At 35.1% G+C, this 13,183-nt stretch overlaps 2 protein-coding genes across 4 annotated transcripts; both read left to right on the top strand.

Moving 5' to 3' along the window:
* Positions 1 to 164: 164 nt before the first annotated feature.
* On the top strand, positions 165 to 8,701 carry timm17b (translocase of inner mitochondrial membrane 17 homolog B (yeast)). 2 transcript variants are annotated; one of them, XM_079826285.1, is made up of 6 exons: positions 165 to 234; positions 1,323 to 1,422; positions 1,513 to 1,576; positions 1,707 to 1,835; positions 3,147 to 3,257; positions 6,717 to 8,701. In XM_079826285.1, the coding sequence occupies exons 1-6, from the start codon at positions 209 to 211 to the stop codon at positions 6,794 to 6,796; spliced, it is 510 nt and encodes a 169-aa protein (XP_079682411.1). In that variant the 5' UTR covers positions 165 to 208; the 3' UTR covers positions 6,797 to 8,701. The 2 variants fall into 2 exon arrangements, with proteins under 2 accessions (XP_079682411.1, XP_079682412.1); XM_079826286.1 differs by having other exon boundaries at positions 201 to 279; positions 6,717 to 8,699.
* A 1,754-nt stretch (positions 8,702 to 10,455) lies between these two features.
* On the top strand, positions 10,456 to 12,950 carry praf2 (PRA1 domain family, member 2). Of its 2 annotated transcripts, XR_013817267.1 has the most exons (4): positions 10,456 to 10,650; positions 11,176 to 11,393; positions 11,586 to 12,293; positions 12,617 to 12,950. XR_013817267.1 is itself a non-coding variant. In XM_079826382.1 (3 exons), exons 1-3 carry the CDS (start codon positions 10,472 to 10,474, stop codon positions 11,723 to 11,725), a joined length of 537 nt encoding a protein of 178 aa, XP_079682508.1. In that variant the 5' UTR covers positions 10,456 to 10,471; the 3' UTR covers positions 11,726 to 12,950. The 2 variants fall into 2 exon arrangements, 1 of the variants encoding a protein (XP_079682508.1); XM_079826382.1 differs by having other exon boundaries at positions 11,586 to 12,950.
* Positions 12,951 to 13,183: the final 233 nt, after the last annotated feature.

Here is a 13,183-nt window from a genome sequence, read left to right as displayed (position 1 = left end):
AAATCATTCTGTTTACTTTATTCGCTGTCTCTCCAGGGTCACTTTTATTTTTTTATTTTTTTATAAATCCCGATATGTGCGTGGAAATTGTGCGTTTTTGTGCGTACGCAACGTTTAGATATCAGGCCCTAGTTCATTGGTTCTAAACTGAACCTTCACCTTCTGTCACGGAAAAATTGCGTACCCGCTCTGACGTCAGCAGTTTAGCATGGAGGAATATGCCCGTGAACCCTGGTAAAGTACTTATTAGACTTCACTTCCGAGGGGTCCGCACTTCAGGTCATGACAGAAAATAGCTGTTATTTGAAGCAGTTTATAATCTGATTTGTTTTCGTATTGTGCATCGGTTGGTCTTAGCTGTCATTTTCTATAGCCTACTGTAACAGTTACACACACTGTTGACACATTACACCGAGTGTTTGATAAACATGCTATCATGTGGGATATCATCTCAGCACTGAAGAGGCACAATAATCGCTCGTTTCCTTCACTGGCAGCTTTGTTTAGTATTAAGTTTGTTGACATAGTACAACGATGTATCATTGTAAAGCCATATGAAATCATATTTAATAATAATAATAATAATAATAAAATATCCATGTAGATACATCAAATAATAGTCAGGGGGGAAAATCTAACAGTTTATTGAACTTTTAGATAAATGTAAAATAAAATCTTGCATGTGTGTTTTATGTTGTGTGTAACATCAGGCTTTTATGGCTCATATAATATGTTGTGAGAACATGGAGTTCATAGTCAAGGAGGAAATATTCACCTAAGTTACATTCAGAGTCCTAAACAGAGCACAAATATGCACACTTGGTGATGTGATAAGATATTTATAACAATATACCAGACTTCCATAAATTATCAGTACAAATATCAGTTATCACTCTATATCTCTCAATAATATGTCTTAGGGATATGATATTTAAATGCTTAGTTTTTTAATTGTGGTAGGCAAATCATATAATGCAATTCAATACAATGATGTTTGAGAACATGTTGTATCATATTTGATAGACAAATTATGATATATGGATAATCAAGTGAACCTAAGTTGCTTCGGGCCAGTAAATGTTCATCTTAAAATATTAATAACAATATAAAAGTTTTTTTGTTTTGTTTTTTTTTTACAGCAAAAAGACCTGAAGGGGGACATTTTAGAATAATATTAGAGGGCAGAAGGCATGTAGAATACAACAACAGGGTTTCCTGCAAAGTTTTGATCATTTTGGTCATTTAAATGCCTTAGATACAGTATATTTTATAGGGATAATAACTGAATAACACAGCTCTTTTTATTTAATCTTTTTTTTTAGTCCATGGAGGATCGTTGATGACTGTGGAGGTGCATTTACCATGGGGGCAATTGGAGGAGGGGTGTTCCAGTCAGTTAAAGGCTTTCGGAACGCACCTGTGGTATGCTTTACAGACATCAACAAAACAACTGAGCAATACAATACACAATACAATACAGTTACTACTAATAAACACCCACTGTTATTATAGGGTGTACGACACAGGCTAAGAGGAAGCGCAAATGCTGTGAGAGTAAGAGCACCACAGATTGGAGGTGATGTTGCAGAATCATTTTTGTGTATTGTTTCTTGGTCTGATATTGTGTGATATAAAACCATTATGTATAATTTTGTATATCAGTGATTCACTAATGTGGTATAAATTGGGCTCTGTTTCTCTTGCAGGTAGTTTTGCTGTGTGGGGTGGACTCTTTTCCACCATAGACTGTGGTCTTGTGCGTTTACGGGGTAAGGAAGACCCTTGGAACTCCATCACCAGTGGAGCCATGACTGGAGCTATACTGGCTGCACGCAGTAAGTTTAGCATTGTGGTCATTATTCTATTATCAATTGTTACGTTCTCCTCTGAGTCTAGGGGTCAGGAGGGAAGATAACAAATGAAAAGCAAAGATAATACCAAAAATGAACGTAGAGATGTAAATAACCAAGAAAAAGACGTGGAGAACACACTTCAACCTCAGCCTTAGAGTGAAAACAAAACACCACTTTAAGCAAAAGTAGAAGTATTTATTTAATACATGTAAACAAAAGCTCAGCAAAAATAAGGGAATAAATCTTCAGGGGAGAGTATTCTCCCATATCAAGCGTAGCGTTAGTTCTGGCACACAGATTTTGCATAATGTTGAAGTTGGTCACGTGACTTTGCCACATTGACCAACAGAAAGCTGCATGGTTTGAAAGTGACTTCTGTGTGAGCAGTGATTCATACATTGCTACACTAGTAATGGACGATGGACCTTTTTTGCCCCACAAAATTTCACAGAAATTGTATTGTGACTGCACAATACAATAATAATGTGACTGCTGGAAAACACTACATGACTTTAAATTAGAATAGATTTTAAAACATCAGGCATCATATACTTGTCAAATGGGTACAAAGGAAAGCCTAAGAATCACACGCTACCAGACTTTCAAGTAATTCTGTAAACAACAAACTCACAGAGAAAATGCGCCTCGTTGCTAGGACATGCATGACAACTGAAAACAATATGGGCCAGATTTACTAACAGCTTGCGCCAGCGCAAACCCTCTTTTAGCGTTAAAAAATTACCGTCAGGATTTACTAAAGACACGCGGTGAAAAATTAACTCTGAAATCTGGAGTTTGCAAATTGAAAATACATAGTTCTGTCATGAAACTCTAGATGGTTCTAACGCAAACTGATGATAATTACCGCATTAACTACTTGGCACAAGCGGATTGGTCCATGCTGCATATGCAGCCAATGAGCTTGTTGCTCAATGCATGTAAACGGCTGGTTACATGTACTATAGCAGTTTCCAGCGAGTTTCAGAGTTCCACTAAACCCTCTACCTTCCCCAGGTCTACCTGTATAGATCTGCTATGGGTTATTGATGTATGCTATTTGTGCAGCAGCACTATGTCTTACTCGCAGCAGCGTATCGGCGTATATTGGCAGTAGCAAGTTCCTGTACTTGCTCTTCAGCAGCAGCAATAATCAACGGCAGCAGCAATTCAGCAGCAGCGTCGCGCAACTATTCCGCAAGACCAAATACATTAACATTGTCATATCCATTACTATGCTAAAAATCTTCATAGAGTTGTCATGATAGAAATGTGTTTGCAATGTTTGTATTTCAGGTGGTCCCCTAGCCATGGTGGGCTCTGCAATGATGGGGGGAATTCTGCTTGCACTAATCGAGGGCTTTGGGATTCTTCTTACTAGATATACAGCACAGCAGTTTCAGAATCGTGAGTTACACATGTCAGAAAATAATACACTCTCAAAATTAAAGGCTCCTTATTGACACAGATGGTTTCATGATGAACATTTAACACTCACGGAACATTTCCATTGCACAAAAGTTTCTTTACAGTTGAAAAAGTTCTTCAAATTATTGAAATATTCTTCTCACTAAGAAAAACAATTGTTCATTTAAGAACTGTTAAAGTGCCCCTATTACGTTTTTTTTTTTTAAAAAATGATTACCTTTCATGCAGTATGTAATATAGCTGTTTGTGAATGAAAAAGGTATGCAAAGTTTTAAAAATCAAAGTGGACAACATAAAATCTCCCAAAAGAAAGAACTGATTCTAACTGAGTCGTCAGCAATTCCGTCACACTTTCCATTACATACCTACATAACAATGTAACAAATTTGCATAAATATGCTCTTCATTGGCTGCCCGGGAAACGACGGCTACTCTGATCTTTCCTTAAGCCACTGTAGTTGTAGCTGAGGCCTGGAAGAGTTTGTTTTTGGTTGTCGACATGTTGAGAAGACGCTGTTTTCAGCTCTACGAATCCACTTTGCATGGATATTAAAATGTTGAGGACTCACTTTTGAATTGATGAGGAAAAACCAACACCATTGTTCGAATCACTGTGTATCAAGCGCTGAGGATATGGGGCGCCGTTTGTAAAGCGACTCACGCTGAAAATAACAGCAAAATTTTGACACATTTAGCTTCAAACAATGTTTAAAAAACTGGTATGAATTTTTGGCGGTCACTTTTTTAGCACATTTACAACAATATTTATCAACTTAGAGATATTTTAAATAGTTAAATCTAAATGTTAAATCTAAATCTAAATGTTAAATCTAAATCTAAATGTTAAATCTAAATGTTAAATCTAAATCTAAATGCTAAATCTAAATCTAAATGTTAAATCTAAATCTAAATGTTGAATCTAAATCTAAATGCTAAATCTAAATGTTAAATCTAAACGTTAAATCTAAATGTTACATCTAAATCTAAATGTAAAATCTAAATGTTAAATCTAAATGTTAAATCTAAATACAAAATCTAAATCTAAATGTTAAATCTAAATGTTAAATCTAAATATAAATGTTGAATCTTAATGTTTCGGGTGAAACTAAATATTTAACTAATATGCAAATTCAGAATGCAGATAACCGGTTTTAACATTTAGATTTAACATTTAGATTTTACATTTAGATTTAGATGTAACATTTAGATTTAACATTTAGATTTAGCATTTAGATTTAGATTTAACATTTAGATTTAGATTTAACATTTAGATTTAGATTTAGCATTTAGATTTAGATTTAACATTTAGATTTAACATTTAGATTTAGATTTAACATTTAGATTTAGATTTAACATTTAGATTTAACAATTAACATTTAGATTTAGATTTAACATTTAGATTTAACTATTTAAAATATCTCTAAGTTGACAAATATTGTTGTAAATGTGCTAAAAAAGTGACCGCCAAAAATTCATACCAGTTTTTTAAACATTGTTTGAAGCTAAATGTGTCAAAATGTTGCTGTTATTTTCAGCGTGAGCCGCTTTACAAACGGCGCCCCATATGAGGAAGCCTCTGGAGCTGAAAGTCAGATATTGTAGGTGTTTCGTTTCCAACAAACACTGTAATAAAAAAGAAGAGAGACTGAATCTTCGAACAAACCGTTTTCTGAAAACAAAAGTTTTTGGATGCATGTAAACCTATTGTAGGAGACCTCCAAAACTAAATTAGGAACCTTTTAAATAGCATAATTAGGGCACTTTAGAAAAAAGTTAATCGGGGAACACTGAAATGGTTCTTCTATTGCATCGCTTTGAAAAACCCTTTTTTTAAAGTGTAGGTCTGGGTGATTCAGAGTTTTGATTAACTTTAAAGGAATTGTTTACACAATAATACAGATTCTGTCATGTTCAGTTTTTTGAGGTACAAAGTGTATCTAAAACATATTCCTTGCCCCGTGCTGGAAGAAAAAATTGATATTGTGGCCGTGAATTAAGAATTCATTCTGTTTACTTGGGTTGGGTACCGAAATCCGGTTCCAATATGGCACCGGTACTTATATAACCGGTATGTACCGGACCGAATCAGAACACAGATTTTGGTTCCTCATTTCGGTGCCAAAATTCAAACGTGCTTTCGCGCTTTGGCTGAGCCAGAGACAGACGCTCAGCGCTGGTCACATCACAACTCATGACAACTATCCAGTGTTTTCAACCACATCATGTTTATTTCAGGTTTCAGACATTTAAATGCTCATAAGTAGGCTACTAGCAAAAAACACACACTGATGTCTATGGAGGCGGCAATGACAATCCTTTCAGACGGTTATAATTTGACTAACGTTACATGTTTTATTCACATCAGATACATGCACATTATATAGTAACTATATAGTTTACTCTATTCTTCTTCCAGTTCACTGGTCACTTACTTTCATGTATTTTGTAAGACGAGAATGAACTCAAGTGTTGTAAATCCGACAGATCCGATTCTGAGGCGCAAACTAACATGGCGCCGCCCATTGCGCTTTATAGATCAACTAACACACATTCACTCACACATTTGAACATCAGATAGCTTGTGACACAGTTAAGAAGTTTGTGAATATTTTGAATAAAAAGAAAAAGTAAAATAAACCCGATACGCGGCTGCTGTGTGTCATGTGAGAAACATGACGCGTCATTAAGACGATGCGTTCAAAAATATTTAGCCAGAGAATATGATCATATTTCAAAATAAAGCTGAAGCTCGAAGCTGGTTAGTAGAATACCAAGAATACAGACTACTGCTGTTATTACTGTAACTGTTATTTAGAGTTATATTAGGCTTGTTGTAGTTGGGTTAGGTGGCTTAGGTTTTACTGTGAATTTGTAAATAAGTAAATTATAATTTGTAAATAAGTAAATTGTGTTTTGTATTTATTTATATTCATACATTTAAGTATACATTAAACTTTTAATAAATGGTTCAATTTAAATAAAAAATAAATAAATAAAAAGCCATTTAATGTCATCCACCTCGTTTTGTGGCCTTTTTAAAAAAAAAAAAAAAGGGTTTAGGCACCGGAACCGTTTTAAAAGTATCGGTTTGGCACCGGAATCGAAAAAAACCCAAACGATACCCAACCCTACTGTTTACATTTTAATTTGTTGCCATGTTTTATTCATTTGTGTAAATCATGGCAAGATTGTACTAATTCATGGCAATGTAATTAAAACAGGGTAAAAAATCAGTACAACGTGGCCATAATTGACCTAAAACGAGAGAACAAATTGATCATTTTTGGGAATTAATTCTGAATTCATGGCCACAATATCTACATACTTCAAAACACTGTGTTACTACATAAATGTTTTCTATTGAAAATTGTATTACCTTTAGTTTTGTTGTAGCTGCTTCAGAGATGTTCACTATCTACACCTTCTCTTCATCTATAGCGAGTCCTTTTGTGGAGGACCCGAGTCAGCTTCCCCCGAAAGAAGGCCAAGAGACACGTGGTTATGGACAGTATCAGTAAAACCACTGTGTTTCAGTAGAGACTGTAATATTATAGACTGTGAAATAAGAGATTTAGTTTACAGTACCCTCCTGAGACAGGGGATACTCCTGAACCTTTTATCCTCTATAGAGTGCTGCAGGGATGACATATTTTTGTTGGCCAAAACCCGGAAATGAGTTGGCATTGTAGCACTGGTTCTATCGTCCTGAAGTCAGTGGGTTTTTTCGATGGGTTTTTGGTGAAAGGCTTGAAATAAAGGGCCCTATCATACACCTGGCGCAATGCAACGCCAAGCACGACGCAAGTGTTTTTTGCTTGTTTCAGCTCGACGCAGTTATCATTTTCACGTCCTGATCCACGTTGTTTAAATAGCAAATGCACTCGCACCCATCTGTTCACCAATGGGTGTGCGGGTCTGAAAACGAGGTGCTATTTTGAGGCAACTGAAAACGGAAAACGACTGCGCCATTGACCAACAAAGACCTGGTCTAAAGTCAATAGTGCAATATTGTTTGTGTTATTTAAAGGGTGCGTTAGTAATATGTGGCTATAAGCGGGTAATGCATGTTACGCCAAAACACACCCATGGCTCATTAAGAGACTAGGTACAACCCTTTTGGACCATGTGCCTGGTGCGCCAACCATTTTTTCCTTCATTAAACTAGCAAAAGTGGATTTGGACATGCCCTAAGTGCACCTGCGCCATGCGCTTCAGACCATGCTCTCAGATCAAATAGGGCCCAATGTCTGTGGTGAACACAAACTCAAGATATTTTCCCCTTTTATTCTATGATATAAAATATCATATATATCGTCTTGTGATTTTTCTTTTAAGCTTTTATTTGTCTTGTAAAAGGCGGTTACTAACAAGTGGCTAAATGGGACTAGAGAGGTTGTCTGGGACATTAAACGTCATCAGCCGAACAGGTCAACTAATCTACTCACTAATCCGCTTCCACAGCCTAGTTACGTTTGTAATTGCAAACTTTTATGACACAAACTTTCAAGGAAGCTTATGGTGATGTTGAAGTCATGCGACCGTGGTGTAGTTCAATTTTAGCCTATGTTTAGCTTTTGACTTCGCCGATTGTATTTATGCTTCAAAATTCATAAAAGTTGCGTTCATTTGTGAAGATTATCATGATGATAAACTTTTGTTTGTCACAAACCTTATTTTCTGCAATATGGAAAAATCATATTGGGTTTTTGAGGGTGATGCTTCCTGGTTGGCCTACAATAATATGTCAACCATGCACTCCACTTTATTAGATGGCCACTGCAGTAAGTAATTTGTATTTATGTATGAATTGTAATATACAGTTGTATTTTCTCCTGTTGCAAAGGGGAAATTGTCACCCAAAGATTTTTGTCAGGTTTATACAGGATTGTTTGACTAATTAGTTGTTATATTTTCTGGGTAAGTAATTAATTGTGAAGTTGCAAGAAGACCTGAATAATGAATCCTATGAAAATTAATTTTGAAATCGTTTATATTTTGATTTTAATATCACTGATGCAAACAAGGCTATGCAAAGCTGCAGTACAGAAATATCTTTTAGAGTTTGCTTCAGATCTTCTGAAGTTATTAAAATTGAGATTTATAAGAGACTTTGTATCTTTTCCATTCTTACATAGCCTCTCCTGCATTCTTTACTGATCAACTGAAATGAATTAATCTCCAATACGTAATGTACAGTCAAAAGAGACACAGTTGTTGAAGTTGATATTCAACTTTAATGCTCCTTAATCTCTCCAGTTTGGTGATATGGTAATTTTCCTACTCTCTATCATGATCTTTGTGTGATGTCTTGTATTTTTTTTGTTTATTATTTATTTTTTGGAGTACTATAGAGACAAGAATAAGAGAATATGTATGTATAAGTAACCTGTCTCAATAAAGAATTTAATGGTTGATGCATAGGCCTGTATTGTTTTAAAGGTGTTATTATTAGTAGGTGTTAGTAATGGTGCTGGAACCCTATAGTATTTCTACTGTTTTGCCAAATATTCTTTTTCTGCTCTAAACATGTCTGGATGTCAGAGACCATCATTCGTAGAGACTCCAAACGTGGTGGGATGGTTCTATTTGACTAATAAATCCCATTTTCCTCTGAATCCCTAAGTCATGCCCCACCTACAAGAATGTATACATCTGATTTTGATTTTGTTTGTTTTTCCACCATTTACATTTAGAATTTTCTGGAAAAACCTACTTTTTATAACTCCTGGTTTGAAACTTCTGGCACTTGGCACGCATCATATCAGGATCCTCATGATAAAAAGTTTGTAATAACAAAATAATAATTTGTATTTATTAAAGCCCTGCAAAGATACAGTATTAGCAAATTAAACGTATACTTGCCTCACCAATGTGGCACAATAATGAGATATTTTTTTCTAACAACTGACCTATATGCAAAGTTAGGAGAGGATCTGGCATAAACATAAACACACTTGTTATGGCTTTATTTTAAATTTTCTCAATAATTTTCATACTTGTACGTTTTCAGTCATGATTCAAGATATTGCTATCCATTTAAAATGAAGGGACAATTTTAAAATATTTTATAAAATGGCTTATGAATATATACACCAATCAGGCATAACATTATGACCTAATATTGTGTTGGTCCCCTTTTTGCTGCCAAAAACAGCCCTGACCCGTCGAGGCATGGACTTCCCTTGACCCCTGAAGGTGTGCTGTGGTATCTGGCACCAATATGTTAGTAGCACCTGGCCATCCACATGACGTAAAAGAAAATGTGATTCATCAGACCAGGCCACCTTCTTTTACTGCTCCATGGTCCAGTTCTGGTGCTCACATGCCCACTGGTGCTTTCAGCGGTGGACAGGGGTCAGCATGGAAACTCTGACTGGTCTGCAGCTATGCAGCCCCATATGCAACAAACTGCGATGCACTGTAACTTCTTGAGCAATTTGAGCTACAGTAGCTCGTCTGTTTGATCAGACCACATAGGCCAGACTTCGCTCCCCACGTGCATCAATGAGCCATGACCCTGTCGCCTGTTCACCACTGTTCCTCCTTCCTTGGACCACTTTGGATAGATACTGACCACTGCAGACCGGGAACACCCCACATATAACACATATATATATTATATATATATTATATATATGTGTATATATATATATATATATATATATATATATATATATATATATATATATATATATATATATATATATATATATATTATATATATATACTATAATATACTATAATATATATATATGTATTATATGTGGGGTGTTCCCGGTCTGCAGTGGTCAGTATCTATCCAAAGTGGTATATATATATATATATATATACTGTATCCTAGTAGTTGAAAGTAAATTTCAGCTGTCAATTCCAATTTCAAGTAAATTCTGGACTTGAAATTTTGAGCTGCAAATTATACACACTTGTTTGAAATTGACGTGACATTTTATGACATGCAAATCATCTAAAAATAAATCATTTTGTCCACCTGCACCAAATAGACTATGTTATGATCAAAAGTATTATTTATTTTTGTTTGTTATTGCCCAGCCTGTATTTATTTATTTATTTATTTATTTTTGGTTTTTGGTTTTTGGTTTTTGTATTTGACAGCTTTTTTCCCGTATTCTCGTATTTTCAGTGTTGTGGGTTGCAATGCATGCTGGTAAATGTAGTCACCGAAAGTGTCAAAAATGGTGGACGTTCAGCCTCCGCCTTTCAGAACCCTGGACGATTTTCTGCTGGGTTCGGCCCGATTCTCCGTGCCAGATGTTCGTAACTTGGATCGGTGGAATAACCGAATCATTAACAACCTTCTGTATTACCAGTCGAACTATTTTGCCTCCGCCGTGGCATTTTTGGTTATAGTCGGGTAAGGAAACACTAGTGACGTGTACGTTCATTCAGACCTATTCACTGTTCTTTTAAAACCCTTAACCAGGTAACCACATTTGTGTTATGTTCTGTATTGAATGTTTTTAAAAATACTCACTATTAAGTATTTTGTAGTGTGACCTAAATTAAAGGTTCAGGCCATTGTTGCGTTACAAACATTCACTTCTCTGTTAGGAGTTGGATTGATAGTTGGAGTGATAATGATAATGTGTTTCAATGGCTTTGGCAGTTTTATTAAGACGTTGTTTTGTTCACATAGACAGTTATGAAGCAGTGCAGTGATCAAATGTTTTCAAACAGTTCTCATATAGCCTACTCATTCCAGATTAAGACACATTTTTCCTTCCACTTTCAGTGGCTCATATTTCCCTTTGATGTACTAAAACTGACATAAAAATGAATCAAAGCTATAACAGACTTAAGTCAACATAAAATCAAATAAAAACTTACAAAAGTTAATAAAAAACAAGAAAGATTTCTTGTGTGTGTTATTGTGCCATAGGTATTTCCAACCACTCCAGCTGATCCTTGGGGCAACAATTGTGGTCCTTCTGTTTTTGGGGTTTGTCTGGGCAGCTGAAAACAAGGCGGTAATCCGACGATTCCGGAGGAATCATCCATCGCTCTCCCTGGCTGCAATTTTGGGCTCCAGCTACCTTCTTCTGTCCGTTTTAGGAGGGGTAGCTGTTTTCCTCTTTGGCATTGCCTTCCCCATATTATGTTAGTATTCTTTGTTGCTTTAGTCTTTTTTTCCTTACACTAAAAAGTACTAGCATCTCATTAGATCATTTAAACATTTTTAGTTGTGTTTTTCTGTTAATACTTTGTATGTACCCATGATTTGATTGAGCAATGTGTATTATTTTGTCATATCACACCATGACAGACCTCTCTGACGCTTTCTCCTCGCAGTGATCCTAATCCATGCTTCAGTAAGACTCAGAAGCCTTAAGAATAAACTAGAGAATAAGTTGGAGAGTATAGGATTGAAGAGGACTCCCATGGGCCTGCTACTGGAAGCGCTGGGACAGGAACAAGAGGCTGGATCATAGCTGTGCTAACCATTACCTAACCGTGCTGTCGCTCACCCCTTCTTTCCTACAAGCTTCTTACATGTTCCTAAATACATGAAAACAGATATTGGCAAAACATGTATGGAATATTGCTAAAGTCTCTCAGATATGGATGAAGGGCCATATGATGCAGTTTATGAAAGATAGCAAAAGTACTACAGGATAAGGTGTTATTAATTATAGGTGTCCAAACAAAAAATAAAAAAACTGCAATATAATGCCTTGTAAATAGGGTGTAGGTTTCACATTTATTATTTGAGTAACAGTCTGTTATTGCTTCATTATGGATTTAATTGTGCCTACACTTTTATTCGTATTCCCTAAATATGTTTTCTGTAAGTAACACATGATTTTGTGAATTGTGTTGAAGGATATTTGAAGATTGTCTTTTTTGCCAGTGTATTACATGACCAAATATAATTTTTACAGTTTGTTCTAAGTTTTATTGTATTTTATTTTAAACAAATTTGTGCCATATGTGGCCTGCCATGAGTTGTGTTTGCAGTCTTACAAAGTGCCAAGGGTTCTTTTATAGCAACCCAAATTAGTGACCAAGAATATTCGGTAACACTTTAGAATAATGGTCATTAGTTAACATTAGTTAACTACATTAGTTAACATGAAATAATAAAGAACTGCACTTATAAAGCATTTATGTATCTTTGTTAATGCTAATTTCAACATTTACTAATACATTATTAAAATCTTGTTAACATTAGCTAATGCACTGTGAACTAACATGAACAAACCATGAACAGCTGTATTTATATTAACTAACGTTAACGAAGATGAACAAATGCAGTAACAAATGTACTGCGCATGGTTAGTCCATGTTAGTTAATACATTAACTAATGACAATTATTCTAAAGTGTTACCGAATATTCAATCTCTGTTTTCATTTATGTGAATTGTGCATCACAAACTGACAAAAAGGTGAACATTTCTGATCTCATTTGAAGGAGAGATACAAACTAGTCATACAGGAATTAATCTTAATATGTGACAGATTTTGTTGATTAAATGTTCTGAGAAAGTAACACTACAAATGTTTCTTTCTTATAGTTATTTAATATGTTTGAGAACAAAATTAAGTAATTTGTATTTTCTACATATTTAATGTTTACAACATCAGTTGCCTTGTATTTTCAGCAAATGCTCTTCCATCCCAGTGCATAATAAATAATAAAACTTTCATATATCTGCAGCCTTTGTCTTTTCGTCTGTCACAGTAGCCTGTTCTTTCTTCTTCTTTTTTTTGGTAGTGTAAATTTTTTTTCTTTTTCTTTTACTGCCCTCAGCAGTATAAATGTTGGCTATGAAATAAATATAGGTTAATACAATTAAAGCAAAAGGTGTTTTCAGAAGCCTACAGATTCTAAAGTTTCTAAACTTTGCCAAATTAGTTTGGATTATAAAAATAGCAGAACCCCTTTTAA

Source organism: Gobio gobio, assembly GCF_949357685.1.
Source record: "Gobio gobio genome assembly, chromosome: 10".
NCBI lineage: Eukaryota > Metazoa > Chordata > Actinopteri > Cypriniformes > Gobionidae > Gobio > Gobio gobio.
This window is presented reverse-complemented; position numbering and strand designations above follow the sequence as displayed.

Bases quoted from the DNA above. Each gene is read 5' to 3' on its own strand.
- praf2 (XM_079826382.1), top strand. From the start codon at position 10,472: ATGGTGGACGTTCAGCCTCCGCCTTTCAGAACCCTGGACGATTTTCTG. The intron at 10,651-11,175 runs GTAAGGAAACAC...ATTGTGCCATAG, and splicing joins GCATTTTTGGTTATAGTCGG to GTATTTCCAACCACTCCAGC. The intron at 11,394-11,585 runs GTTAGTATTCTT...TTCTCCTCGCAG, and splicing joins CATTGCCTTCCCCATATTAT to TGATCCTAATCCATGCTTCA.
- timm17b (XM_079826285.1), top strand. From the start codon at position 209: ATGGAGGAATATGCCCGTGAACCCTG. The intron at 1,577-1,706 runs GTGATGTTGCAG...TTTCTCTTGCAG, and splicing joins AAGAGCACCACAGATTGGAG to GTAGTTTTGCTGTGTGGGGT. The intron at 1,836-3,146 runs GTAAGTTTAGCA...TTTGTATTTCAG, and splicing joins AGCTATACTGGCTGCACGCA to GTGGTCCCCTAGCCATGGTG.